The sequence below is a fragment of the Ranitomeya variabilis genome, chromosome 2 (genome assembly GCF_051348905.1).
Source record: "Ranitomeya variabilis isolate aRanVar5 chromosome 2, aRanVar5.hap1, whole genome shotgun sequence".
NCBI lineage: Eukaryota > Metazoa > Chordata > Amphibia > Anura > Dendrobatidae > Ranitomeya > Ranitomeya variabilis.
In genome coordinates this window covers 594,012,666-594,027,622 of record NC_135233.1, presented here as the reverse complement: position 1 = coordinate 594,027,622, position 14,957 = coordinate 594,012,666, and the positions used below count along the sequence as shown (strand labels likewise).

Genomic DNA, 14,957 nt, shown 5'->3' with positions numbered 1-14,957 from the left:
GATTCTCCCCCAATAATGCCTGTAGAACCAGTAAAAGTGTTTCTCAAACCTGGTGCCCCTTTTCCCAAAGTCTATCAATACCCTTTGAAACATGATCAGGAGCGGTGCCTCAAGGAGCAAATACAAACGTTACTCGATAATGGTGCCCTGATACCCTGTGTTTCCCCATGTAACACGCCCTTGTTTCCCGTTAAGAAAAGCCCCCACTCGGCCAACCCCCTATGTACCGGCTGGTACAAGATCTACGGGCAGTTAATGCAGCTACTGTTCTGGAAACTCCGATGCCTAATCCACATACTCTTTTGTCCCAGATATCTCAGGATGCTGCTTGGTTCACAGTCATCGACCTCGCCGATGCCTTGCCAGTTTCTGTTTGCATTCACTTATCAGGGACGACAATTGACGTGGACAGTTATGCCACAAGGGGCCCAAAACAGTCCCAATCAGTTTGCAAAAAATATGTGGCTGATCTTTTGTTGTGTGCACGAACAGAGCAGGAAGCCATTGTTGCCACTGTTAGCCTCCTCAGGTATCTGGCAGATCTGAACTGTCGGGTTTCGGCCTCGAAACTTCGGTTCTGCCTTGGTCAAGTGATATTTTTGGGTCACTGTCTCCTTCAGGGTGTCAGACACCTCTCAAAAGAAAGAAAAATAGCCGTCAGCTGCCTTCCTTTTCCAAAAGATGAGACTGAACTCCAGCGTTTTCTTGGACTATGTACTATTTGTTGTCAGTGGATATCGGACGCATCCCGCATAATGCAACCTCTCTACAATGCCCTGAAAGACGGTTCAAGATATGCTGATGATTTTGGCAGATTCCACACCGGATACGCTGTTACTACGGCAGATGCTGTAGTGCACGGAGCTGCACTCCCTCCCTTACAGTCAGCACAAGAAGTAGAACTTCAGGCTCTGTCTACTGCATGTATTCTGGCCAAAGACAGGCGGGCTAATATATACACAGACTCACAGTATGCATTTGGTATTGCTCATGATTTCGGAGCCCTATGGGCCAATCGAGGGTTTATTTCTACTGCTGGGACTCCAGTGAAGAATGCTGAAGCTGTTAAAACCCTCATGGACTCAATCAAATTACCTACCCAGGTGGCCATTAACAAAATTAAGGAGCACGGTCCTAGGAAAAGTCCACACACTGTTGGTAACACTTTTGCGGATATGGAAGCAAAAAGCTGCTGCTTTCCTAACCGTTGAACAGACCATTTACCAGCTATGGTGACCACACGCTCTCAGCATAAACAGTTACAAGAAACACTGACTCTACAGGAACCTGATGATCCACGCCAGACTGAAGTTTTCTGTCAGACCCCGTGAGACCGCTTAATGACGATGCAGAGAATGTCCCCAAAGGAAGAAGTGAAGCAGTGGAAGGCTGATGGAATATGTATGGACAATGGTCTCTGGAAAAAGGACCAACTTGTGTGTCTCCCTAAGCGGATGTACCCTGCTATTGCCATGTGGGCACATGGGCCTACACATCGAGGAAAAAAATGTACAAAAATTCTACTGGGCTCCAGGTATTTCTACCGTCCTGACAGCACTCAACCGTGCATGTAACATCTGTCAGACCTGCAATCCTGGTCAACTTCAACGTGTACCCCCGAAGCACCTTGCTAAGCCTGACTATCCTTTCCAAAGGCTCCAAGTGGACCATATCACGTTGCCTAAGTCTGGAAGGTATGAATATTGTCTGATGGTTGTTGATATGTTCTCCAGTTGGCCGGAAGCATTCCCCGTTACCAACATGACTGCAAAAACCACAGCGAAGAAACTGGTGATGGAAGTCATATGCAGATATAGTGTTCCAGAAGTCGTCTCATGTGTATCAGGAGGTTTTGATAATGCTTGGATCCACTGTAGCCCTCCATACTCTGTACTATCCACAATCCAGTGGGAAAGTTGAGAGGCTGAATGGCACACTGAAGGGACAATTGACCAAAATGATGCAGGAGACTACGGCTCCATGGCCAGAGCTCCTACCCATTGTACTGTACCATATTCGTACTACCCCTGAGGCAAAACATGGCCTGTTTCCATATGAGATATTGTTTGGTGCTAGGTCCCCAGTTGCAAATTTCCAGCCTCAGTAGTTATCAGAAGAAACTGACAGTGCTGTTCAATATGTTATTCAGCTTAGTAAAAATCTTGCTAACACCCATGTTTTAGTTTTTTTCTTGCCTTCCAGATTCAGCAGAAACCGACACTTGTCACAATTTAAAGTTTGGTGGTTTCGTGGTCATGAAAAGCCATGTCAGAAAATATGGACTAGAACCCTTGTATAACGGTCCCTACCAAGTCCTCCTCATCACTCCTATGTCAGTAAAGCTGGAAGGAAGGTCGACGTGGATCTACGCATCGCACTGCAAGCTGGTCGAACACACTAGTAGCAAATAAGGGGACATAATGTTTTGGTTTTTCGTATTTCCATATAATATTGGTAACCGCATGGGACAGCCCAAAATCCCCAACTTTCTTGAATAATAAGTTTGTACAATATCATGAAAGATTAGTAGTACAGATGGATATAGCCAATAAAATTGTCAGTTCTATCTCCATTTACCCTATGATTACACAAATGTGGGATAAATTGCTTAGGGCCACAGATTATTTAGATGATCAAATTTGGGATATATTGGATATACTTAATACTACTGTTGCTGTTCAAAACCAACTTATCATAGTCACTAATCAACACACTGTAGTACTGGATTACTTAACAGCAGCACAGGGTGGTATGTGTCAGATTATTGGACCTGCTTGCTGTCATTATATATATCCCAATAGCACTATGAAGTTAAAGTTAGAGGACATTCAAAGACTCAGAGATCAATATAATAAAGACAATGACCGTAATAAGGACAGTTGGTGGGCAGACACCTTCTCCTTTCTTAATCCAGCAAATTGGTTTAAGGGATTTGGGGGCTGGATAGCTGGAATCTTGCAAAGTTTGTTATATATTGTTGCCTTTATCCTTGTTATGTATGTAATACTAAAACTTGTTCTTTGGTGTATTTCTGTATGTATTAGGAAATTCTGCACTAAGACAACTAATGATGAAACCAAAAGCGTTGCCACCCCTGCTCTTCTCTACACCGATTTCACAAAGTTATCTGATGAAGATGTTGAAGCCAAGCGCATGGCTATCTTCAAAAGATCCCCACTACTGTTATCAATAATTGTTATTCGTAAATTCTAGTATACAGGGGGGACGGGTACGCCGCAACAGCCATAACTGGTAACATGGCACCAGCCATGTGAAGACCAGTACCCCTCGAGCTTATAGCTTGGGATAGTACCTCTGATGCTGGACATTAATTAACAAAATTTATCTAGGGGGGAATGTGAAGGAAGAAATGAAGAAAGATTCTCCATTTTGTGCTTTTCGACTCCATTTTGTTGTTTTGATATAAATTTTGTTACTAGGCTAAAGTTTACAGCTGTTATGAGACCTTGATTGTTGCAATCTAAACAGAACATGAGACTGAGGGTGTATTGTTCTACAAAACTTTGACGCAGACTGTTCCTGCATTCTTATAGGTTAAGAACTGTGAGCGTGTTCTTATGCTGATTGGTTGAAGTATAATTTCTATGACTATGATAAGTCATACAGAATAAACGGGAGCCAGAGAGATCAGCTTGATCCCCCCCAAACAGAGACACACGTCTCCGTCTGGTCATTTTCAGTTGCCGGCAACACCTTGTATATTAATTTGGAAATCACTGAGTTAACCGTGAAGGATCAATTTAGATCCTCCCTCAACAGAACTATGGTGTCTCTCCCTAGAAGGGGATGACCGTGTGCTATGGGATGACGCAGATGGACTTGTCCTATTTGTCCACTTGCGTCCTGACCTAGACGTGGATGTGCCAGGTCGTTCTGTTCCTGAGTCAAGCTCTCCCTTTGCTGGGTAGCGGTCATAGCCGAGGCATGACACTGCAGAGCCTGAAGCAATGTGGAGCTTTGGTTATCTATAGACTGCGTCATAGATTGCGACCTCTGAATGACCCATTCCAGCGTGGCATTAGATACCGTGGCATTGGCAGGGGATTCTTGGGGCTCTGACGCAGTAGTCTGGATGCAGTCCTGGCAGCGCGTTACGTGCTGCCACTGGGGTGAGCGGTCCAGCAGGCTGTACAGAATGCATAATAGCAGTCCTGCCTGGTTCTCTTGGACCTTGAGCCCGGCTAGTACACAGAGTGCAGAAGGGCTGCTATGCAAAGGACCTTACAGGGGTAGAGAAACCTATAGGGGAGCCTTATAGGTAATATGGATTCACAGCCGAGTAAAACAACCCAGCTGTAATCTTACCCCACCAGTATGCCCCTAGGTCCAGCGCCGAAGATCCACAGTCTTGTGCCCCCCGGAGACTGGCTGGCCTGGTCCTGCTGACCGGGAGATGCAGGGTTAATCCTTGCTGCAGTAGAAATGGCCGCCGAGGAGAAGAGGCAGGGGGCGGAGAGCTGAGAAAAAGGCGGCAAAGCTGTGTAAAAACGTGCCCTTTCTGTCTGGATCCACCCCCTTTATGACACTGTAGAGTGTCATATTTGTCATCCGGGGGCGGAGAGGATGCGGCGGCTACAGCTAGGCCGAAGCCGGGGCCTAAATTAGATGCCTGATGCCCAGAAAGGCTCCAGGCCGGCGCGGAAGTCCAGGGGGGGGGGGGGGTGTCGGATCTGAACCGGACCCCCCGGATTTAAAGGCAGGGTAGCGGTGGGGCTGTAAGCGGGAGGGGGGCCCTGTGAGGAGTCCCCCTGAGGCAGTATAGAGCTGGTGCTGCCGCAGAGACGGGGGCGCAGGGAGCCCTTTGTCTGTATGTGCCATGCCTGCCTGCACTCCCCCCGGCCCCGACAGGAGCCCGCAGCTGGGCTGGGGTCCCTGGATGCAGGCGCAGTGTGCTGGCCCATTGCTGGGAGCTGTAGAATGCTGCCTGTACAGGCCCTACCTGAGGCGTCTCAACCTAATACCCCCAGAGGGGGATTAGGGAGGGTGCTGTTGTCACCTTCAGGGGGCTTTATCCTCGCCTCGACCTCAACCCAGAAACCAAAAGGAATTGGGAAAGGAGGGGGAGTCTCGACTTCGAACCAGCACCCGAGGGACTGGGGAAGGAGCGGCATGGGGAATAGCCATCTCTACTTCAACCGGGCACCCCGTAATAGGGGGCCGAGGAAGGAGCCATGCCGGGAGTCTCACAGGAGACCCACTTTTCTTCATCTGTAATCCGTCGGAAAAAAAAGGAGTTAAAAATCTTGCCTCCTATGCGACACTAAGCAAAAACTGGAGGAGGCTGACGCCGTCCAGGGGTGTATACTGCACAGGAGGAGCCACAGTTAATCTTTTTCAGATTATGCATAGTGTCGCCTCCTAGTGGACAGCAGCATAACACCCATGGTCCTCTGTTCCCAAATGAGGCGACAGAGTAATGAGAAATTGCTGGTCAACTTTTAACCCTTATAACTCCCTAACAAAAAAAAAATTTGGTTCCAAAATTGTGCTGATGTAAAGTAGACATGTGGGAAATGTTATTTATTAAGTATTTTGTATGACATATCTCTGTGATTTAATTGCATCAAAATTCAAAGTTGGAAAATTGCGAAATTTTCAAAATTTTCGCCAAATTTCCGTTTTTTTTTCACAAATAAACAGGTAATATCAAAGAAATTTTACCACTATCAAGAAGTACAATATGTCACGAGAAAACAGGGATCACTGGGATCCGTTGAAGCGTTCCAGAGTTATAATCTCATAAAGGGACAGTGGTCAGAATTGTAAAAATTGGCCCGGTCATTAACGTGCAAACCACCCTTGGGGGTAAAGGGGTTAAAAAAATAAAATATTGCACCATTTTCCGATACTCGTAGCGTCTCCATTTTTCGTGACCTCGGGTCGGGTGAGGGCTTATTTTTTGCGTGCCGAGCTGACGTTCTTATTGATACCATGTTGGGCAGATGCGTTCTTTTGATCGCCCCTTATTGCATTTTAATGCAACGTCGCAGCAACCAAAAATACGTAAATCTGGCGTTTTTACATTTTTTTCTAGCTACGCTGTTTAGCGATCAGGTTAATCCTTTTTTTACATTGATAGATTGGGCAATTTTTTTTATTGTTTCATTTTGAATGGGGGAAAGGGGGGTGATTTAAACTTTATATTTAATTTTCTTTACCATTTTTAAAAACATTTTCTCATGCCAACACACCGGTTACCCATGATCACGTGACGTTGGTCATAGGGTGGGCAGGTTTCTGGCCCGATGGGCGGATTACGAGCCCAATGTCCGGAAGAGCGCGTTAAATGCCGCTGTCAGAGTTTGACAGTGGCATTTAACAAGTTAATAGCCGCAGGGGGATCCCAAAACCACCCGCGGCTATTGTGGGCACATGTTACTGTTCAAAACAGCTGCCATGTGCTGGGAAAGATGTGTGCTCACCGCCGCAGCCCACATCAAAGGGAGGAAAGCAACCTGTGCTGTACTAGTACGGTGGAGGCCGCAAAGGGGTTAAAGTAATTATTTAAAAAAAAAAACATTAATACAATTGTTGAAAAAAATGTTTTGATAGCACATTCCCTTTGAGAAATGGGGCAGAAGATGATCTGAGCCATAGTCCTCACCAACACGTGTGTCCAAACTGCACATGCACATCAGACATCTTTCCTGCTGGACGTTCTCAGCGGCAGCTTCGGCCCAGGAGATATTCAGCTTCTCACTTGTCCTGAAATAAAAAAAAACAACAGAAACGCTTCTAATATCACATCAGAATAATGGAGAATTAATTGTATCTGCACTTATTGCTGTCCATCATAAAGAGGATGCCCCTCTGAGGACCCCCCACCGAAGGGACACTCTACCAAAGGGACCCCCCCTTCCGAAAGGACCCACTCTTTGAAGGGACCCGCCATCTAAGGGATCCCCCCCGAGGGGACCCCCCCACAGAAGGGACCCCCTCCACCAAAGGGACCCCCCTTTCGAGGGGACCACCCCTTCCGAGGGGACCCCTCCACCAAAGGGACCCCCCTTCCGAGGGGACCTTCCCATCGAAGCCCCCCTACCCAAAGGGACCTCCCCTTCCAAGGAGAACCCCTCCGAGGGGACACCTCCGCTTCCGAGGGAACCCCCACCCGGAAGGACCCCTCCACCAAAGGGACCCCCCCTCCGAGGGATACCCCTCTGAAAGGACCCCCTCTTTCAAAGAGACCCCCCACCCGAAAGGACCCCCCCACCAAAGGGGACCCCCATCCGATAGGATCCCTCCACCGAAGGGACCCCCCCCACCGAAGGGACCTCCTCACCGAAGGGACTCCCCTCCAAGGGGACCCTCCCATCAAAGGGCCCCCCCTTCAGAAAAAGACTCCACTTCCGAGGGGACCCTCCAACCGAAGGGACCCCCCTCCGAGGGGACCCCCACCGAGGGAACTCCCCATCGAAAGGACCCCCACTTTCAAAGGGACCCCCCCTTTTGAGGGGACCACCCTTCCGAGGGAATTCCCCACCAAAAGGGACCCCCCTACGAGGGGACCCCCCACTGAAGGGACCCTACATCTGAAAGGACTCCTCCACAGAAGGGAACCCCCTCCGAGGGGACCCCCCACCGAAGGGACCCCCCCTCCAAGGGGACCTTCCCATCGAAGGCCCCCCTTCTGAAAGGGACCCCCCCCTTCCGAGGGGACCCTCCCACCGAAGATACCCCACCTCCGTAGGGACCCCACCACCAAGGGGACCCCCCAACTCGAAAGGATCCCCCCCACAGAAGGGACCCACCCTTTCGAAGGACCCCCCCACACCCAAAAGGACCCCTCCACAAAAGGGACCCCCACTGAGGAGACCACAACACCGAAGGGAGCTCCCCTCCGAGGGGACCACCCCTTCCGAAGGAACCCCCCACCCGAAAGGACCCCTCCACAAAAGGGACCCCCCTTTCGAAGGGATCCCCCAACCAAAGGGATTACCCCTTTGAGGGGACCTCCCACAGAAGGGACCCCCCTTTCGAGGGAACCCCTCCACCCGAGGGGACCCCCCGACCGAAGGGACCCCCCACCCGAAAGGACCCCTCCACCGAAGGGACAAACCCTTTCGAGGGGAACCCCCACCGAAGAGACCCTCCCTCCGAGGGGACCCCCCCTCCGAAGATAGCCCCCCGAGGGACCCCCCTCCGAAAGGACCCCCACTTTCAAAGGGACCCCCCCGAGGGACCCCCCTCCGAAAGGACCCCCACTTTCAAAGGAACCCCCACTGAAGGGATCCCCCCTCACGAAAATACTCCCATGGAGGGAACTCCCCACCGAATGGGCCCCCACTTTCAATGGGACCCTCCACCAAAGGGACCCACCTTGTGAGGGGACCCCGCAACCGAAGGGACCACCCCACCTAAAAGGACCCCTCCATCAGAGGGACCCCCTTCCGAGGAAACCCCCACCAAAAGGGACCCCCCTACGAGGGGACCCTCCACCTGAAAGGACCCATCCACCGCAGGGACCCCCCCTCCGAGGGCATCCTCCCATCAAAGGAACCCTCCCTCTGAGGGGACCCTCCAATTGAAGGGCCCCCCTTTCTGAGGGGACCCTCCCACTGAAGGGACCCCCCATCCGAAAAGATCCCTCCACAGAAGGGACCCCCCACCGAAGGGATCCCCCTTCCGAGGGTAACACCCCACCAAAGAGACCCTCCCACCGTAGGGACACCCCTCCGAGGGGACCCTCCCATCGAAGGCCCCTCTTCCGATAGGGACCCCCACCGAGGGAACTCCCCACCGAAAGGACCCCCACTTTCAAAGGGACCTGCCACCCGAAAGGACCCCTCCAAGGGGACCCCCCCACCAAAGGGACTGCCCTCCGAGGGAACCCTCCCATCGAAGGGCACCCCCTTCTGAAAGGGAACCCCTCCGAGGGGACCCTCCCACCGAAGGGACCCGCCCTCCGAGGGGACTCCCCCACCAGAAAGGATCCCCCCACAGAAGGGATCCACCCTTTCGAGGGGACCACCGCTTCCGAGGGAACCCCCCATGTAAGGGATCTCCCCACCGAGTGGAACCCCCACCAAGGGTACCCAACCACTAGAAAGGACTCCTCCACTGAAGGGACCCCCCTTTTGAGGGGACCCTCCCATCAAAGGGCCCGCCCCTTCCAAAAGCGTCCCCCCCTTCCGAGGGGACTCTCCCACCAAAGGACCCCCCCTCCGAGGGGACCCCTCCCTTTCCGGGGGGCCCACCCACCGAAGAGATCCCCCCTTTTGAGGGGACCACTGAAGGGACCACCCCTTTCGAGGGGACCCCCACCGAAGGGAAGCTCCCATCAAAGGGTCCCCCTTCCGAAAGGGACCCCCCCACCGAAGGGAACCCACCCTTAGGAGGGAACCCCACCTAAAGGACTCCCCCCTCCGAGGGGACCCCCAAACGCAGGGACCCCCCTCCGAGGGGACCCCCCATCCAAAGGACCCCCACCGAAAGGACTACCCATTCCAAAGGGACCCCTTCGGAAGGTGGGGGTCCCTTCGGAAGGAGGGGTCAACTTGGAATGGAAGGGGGTCCCCTCGGAGGGGGTGCCCGTTCGATAGGGGAGGTTCCATCAGTGGGGGGGTCCCTTCGAAAGGGGGGTCCCCTCGGAAGAGAGGGTGCCTTCAGAAGGGGGGTCCCTTTAGAGGGGGTGTACCCCTCAGTGGGGGGTTCCTTCGGAAGGAGGGGTCCACTCGGATGGGGGTCCCTTGGGTAGAGGGGTCCCTTCGGTGGGGGTCCCCTCAGAGGGGGGGTCCCTTTGGAACGGGGGTGTCTCTTCGGAAGGGGGATCCCCTCAGATTGGGGTTCCCATCGGTGAGGGACCCCCTCAGTGGGGGGTCCTATCGGGTGGGGGTCCCCTTGGAAAGGAGGGTCCCTTCGGAAGGGGGATCTCTTCGGTAGGGGGGTCCCCTCGGATTGGGGTTCCCGTCGTTGAGGGGCCCCCATTGAAGTGGGGGGTCCCTTCAGAAAGGGGGTCCCTTCGGTGGAGGTCCCTTCGGAAGGGGGGTGTCCCATCGGTAGGAGGGGTCCTTTTGGAAGGGGGTCCTTTCGATGGGGGGGGTCCCTTACAGTGGGTGGGGGTCCCTTCGGAAGGGGGGATCACTTCGGAAGGGGGGACCCCTTGGATGGGGGGTCCCTTTGATGATTGGGTCCCTTTGGAAGGGGGGGGGATCTCCTCAGTGGGGGGTCCTCTCGGACGGGGGTCCCTTCGGTGGGGTGTCCTTTTGGTGTGGGAGGTCACTACAGAAGGGGGGTCCCTTCGGTAGGGGGGGTCCCCTCGGAGGGTGGTCCCTCCAGTGTGGAGGTCACTACAAAAGAGGGGTCCCTTCGGTGTGAGGGGTCCCCTCGGAAGGAGAGGTCCCCTCGGGGGGGGTCTCTTCGGAAGAGGGGTCCCTTCGGTAGGGGCGTCCCCTTGGTGGGAGGGTCCACTCGGTGGGGGTCCCTTCATGAAGGGTTTCCCTTCGGAAGGAGGGGTTCACTTGGAAGGGGGGTCCCGGAGGTGGAGGCCCCCCTTCGGTGGGGGGTCCCTGAGGTAGGGGGGTCCCTTTGGTAGGGGGGTCCCCACGCTGGGGGGATCCCCTCGGAAGGGGGGTCCCTTCGGAAGAAGGGGTCCCCTCGAAAAGGGGGGTCACTTAGGAAGGGGGGCACCCTTCGGTGGAGAGGTCCCCTTGGAGGGGGTCCCTTCGGTGGGGGGTCACCTCGGTGTGGGGGTCACCTCGGTGTGGGGGTTCCCTTCGGTGTGGGTGTCCCCTCGGAGTAGTCCCTTCGGAAGGGAGGTCCCTTCGGTGGGGGTCCTGTCGGAGTAGTCCCTTCGGTGGGGGGTCCCCTCGGAGGAGTAGTCCCTTCGGAAGGGAGGTCCCTTCGGTAGGGGGGTCCCCTCAGAAGGGGAGGGTCCCTTTGGAAGGGTGGTCCTTTCAGTAGGGGGTCCCCTCTGAAGGGGGGGTCCCTTTGGTGGGGGTGTCCCTTCGGTGGGGGGTCCTCGGAGGTGGGGTGTCCTCTGGGTGTGGGGGGTCCCCTTGGAGGGGGGAGCTCCTTGTGGGGGGGGGGGGCCCTCCGAGGCCCCCCTTACCCGCCCCTCCGATTGGAAGAAGCTGATTTGTCTCTGATGGAGACTGGAGATGAAGAGAAAGGAAAGTAGTGGGAATATTCACCTGTACACGGTGCTCACTGTGGAGGGAAATTCTGCCTGCAGCTTGGTGATAAAACACTCAGAGAGGTGCTGGAGGCTGCTGTTCTCAGGAGCCTGGGATAGACACAAACACATTTATGCTCATTAAACCTGAAAAATGCTGCAAGATTTATACAAACATTTTTAGAGAAGCCGCACCACAACTTGAGCTCCCCTCTATCCAGGAGAGGCCACATCACAACCTGAGCCCCCCCCATCCAGGAGAGGCCACACCACAACCTGAGCCCCCCCTATCCAGGAGAGGCCACACCACAACCTGAGCCCCCCCTATCCAGGAGAGGCCACACCACAACCTGAGCCACCCCTAACCAGGAGAGGCCACACCACAACCTAAGCCCCCCTCTATCCAGGAGAGGCCACACGACAACCTGAGCCCCCCCTCTTATCCAAGAGAGGCCACACCACAACCTGAGCCCCCCTCTATCCATGAGAGGTCACACCACAACATGAGCACCCTCTATCCAGGAGAGGCCACACCACAACCTGAGGCCCCCCCCCCCTCTATACAGGAGAGGCCACACCACAACACAACATGAGGCCCCCCCCTCTATACAGGAGAGGCCACACCACAACCTGAGCCCCCCCTCTCTATCCAGGAGAGGCCACACCACAACCTGAGCCCCCCCTCTATCCTGTAGAGGCCACACCACAACCTGAGCCCCCCATCCAGAAGAGGTCACACCACAACCTAAGCCCCCCATCCAGAAGAGGTCACAGCACAACCTGAGCCCCCCATCCAGAAGAGGTCAAACTACAACCTAAGCCCCCATCCAGAAGAGGTCACACCACAACCTAAGCCCCCCATCCAGAAGAGGTCACACCACAACCTAAGACCCCCCCATCCATAAGAGGCCACAGCACAACCTAAGCCCCCCATCCAGAAGAGGTCACACCACAACCTAAGCCTCCCATCCAGAAGAGGTCACACCACAACCTAAGCCCCCCATCCAGAAGAGGTCACACCACAACCTAAGCCCCCCATCCAGAAGAGGTCACACCACAACCTAAGCCCCCCACGTCCATAAGAGGTCACAGCACAACCTAAGCCCCCCATCCATAAGAGGCCACACCACAACCAGAGCCCCTCATCCAGAAGAGGTCAAACCACAACCTAAGCCCCCATCCAGAAGAGGGCACACCACAACCTAAGCCCCCTATCCACAAGAGGCCACACCACAACCAGAGTCCCTCATCCAGAAGAGGTCAAACCACAACCTAAGCCTCCATCCAGAAGAGGTCACACCACAACCTAAGCCCCCCATCCATAAGAGGCCACGCCACAACCAGAGCCCCTCATCCAGAAGAGGTCAAACCACAACCTAAGCCCGCATCCAGAAGAGGTCACACCACAACCTAAGCCTCCCATCCAGAAGAGGTCACACCACAACCTAAGCCTCCCATCCAGAAGAGGTCACACCACAACCTAAGCCCCCCATCCAGAAGAGGTCACACCACAACCTAAGCCCCCCCATCCATAAGAGGTCACAGCACAACCTAAGCCCCCCATCCATAAGAGGCCACACCACAACCAGAGCCCCTCATCCAGAAGAGGTCAAACCACAACCTAAGCCCCCATCCAGAAGAGGCCACACCACAACCTAAGCCCCCCATCCATAAGAGGCCACACCACAACCTAAGCCCCCCATCCATAAGAGGTCACACCACAACCCAAGCCCCCCATCCAGAAGAGGTCACACCACAACCTAAGCCCCCCATCCAGAAGAGGTCACACCACAACCTAAGACCCCCCCATCCATAAGAGGCCACAGCACAACCTAAGCCCCCCATCCAGAAGAGGTCACACCACAACCTAAGCCTCCCATCCAGAAGAGGTCACACCACAACCTAAGCCCCCCATCCAGAAGAGGTCACACCACAACCTAAGCCCCCCATCCAGAAGAGGTCACACCACAACCTAAGCCCCCCACGTCCATAAGAGGTCACAGCACAACCTAAGCCCCCCATCCATAAGAGGCCACACCACAACCAGAGCCCCTCATCCAGAAGAGGTCAAACCACAACCTAAGCCCCCATCCAGAAGAGGGCACACCACAACCTAAGCCCCCTATCCACAAGAGGCCACACCACAACCAGAGTCCCTCATCCAGAAGAGGTCAAACCACAACCTAAGCCTCCATCCAGAAGAGGTCACACCACAACCTAAGCCCCCCATCCATAAGAGGCCACGCCACAACCAGAGCCCCTCATCCAGAAGAGGTCAAACCACAACCTAAGCCCGCATCCAGAAGAGGTCACACCACAACCTAAGCCTCCCATCCAGAAGAGGTCACACCACAACCTAAGCCTCCCATCCAGAAGAGGTCACACCACAACCTAAGCCCCCCATCCAGAAGAGGTCACACCACAACCTAAGCCCCCCCATCCATAAGAGGTCACAGCACAACCTAAGCCCCCCATCCATAAGAGGCCACACCACAACCAGAGCCCCTCATCCAGAAGAGGTCAAACCACAACCTAAGCCCCCATCCAGAAGAGGCCACACCACAACCTAAGCCCCCCATCCATAAGAGGCCACACCACAACCTAAGCCCCCCATCCATAAGAGGTCACACCACAACCCAAGCCCCCCATCCAGAAGAGGTCACACCACAACCTAAGCCCCCTCCATCCATAAGAGGTCACAGCACAACCTAAGCCCCCCATCCATAAGAGGCCATGTGAAGGGACAAATTAAGAAAGATTCTCCATTTTGTGCTTTTCGACTCCATTTTGCTGTTCTAAGATAAATTTTGTTAGTAGCCTAAAGTTTACAGCTGTTATGAGACCTTGATTGTTGCAATCTAAACAGAACATGAGACTGAGGGTGTATTGTTCTACGAAACTTCAGACTGTTCCTGCATTCTTATAGGTTAAGAACTGTGAGCGTGTTCTTATGCTGATTGGTTGAAGTATAATTTCTATGACTATGATAAGTCATACACAATAAACGGGGGCCAGAGAGATCAGCTTGATCCCCCCCCCAAACAGAGACACACGTCTCCGTCTGGTCATTTTCAGTTGCTGGCAACGCCTTGTAGATTAATTTGGAAATCACTGAGTTAACCGTGAAGGATCACTTTAGATCCTCCCTCAACAGTCACACCACAACCAGAGCCCCTCATCCAGAAAAGGTCAAACCACAACCTAAGCCCCCATCCAAAGGCAATCTAAAGGCAATGTTAAATTATTGTTCAAAAATTTTGCACTTAGTAGAATACCCGGTTGGGTAAGAAAGGTATTTATAGTATGGTATTTAAAGTATTTAACCATGTTTGTAACGTTCAAGTGTCCTCACCTCCCATAAAGGGAAGCTCTGTTAAAAAGTTTACTTGTACTTGCATTTTCAAAATTGTATGTCTTTTTGCTGACATGTATTTTTGTTTTCTTCCCAGTCCAGGAGTACTGGATTTAACCGGGGGGGAGTGCAGCGCCCCAGAGTCCTGGTCGTTGCAGTACTGTTGCTCCGCCGCTAAGGGGGGCTATGGTACGTCTGATGGCACTGAAGGAGTTCACCTGACCAGGTATCACAGACACCAATACACTTCACAGTCTGGCCTCCAGGGGGAGCTAAGGGTTCTATGTATTAGGCCACTCCTCACAATCTGGTAAAACTGGGGGTTAGGCAGGAAGTTAGAACAGAAAGCTGACTGGGTTGGAACCAGGCAACACCTTGTGGCAGAGGGTGTTGTAGGGGAAGATTCGGAGGGGTCCCTGTCAGGGGTGGGATCCTGACAGAGGCCTAGCAACCAGAGAGAACGTTACGGGA

At 53.5% G+C, this 14,957-nt stretch overlaps 1 protein-coding gene across 5 annotated transcripts in view; it reads right to left on the bottom strand.

Annotated features, from left to right (window-relative positions):
• Nucleotides 1-14,957, bottom strand: part of CTU2 (cytosolic thiouridylase subunit 2) — a 42,157-nt gene that overhangs the window by 20,003 nt on the left and 7,197 nt on the right. For all 5 annotated transcript variants that reach the window (XM_077288411.1, XM_077288410.1, XM_077288409.1 and 2 more), the window contains exons 10-11: nucleotides 11,154-11,245; nucleotides 6,626-6,726 (exon numbers count right to left, since the gene is read on the bottom strand). In XM_077288411.1, the coding sequence (XP_077144526.1) occupies nucleotides 6,626-6,726; nucleotides 11,154-11,245 (193 nt within the window). The remainder of the gene's footprint in view (nucleotides 1-6,625; nucleotides 6,727-11,153; nucleotides 11,246-14,957) is intronic.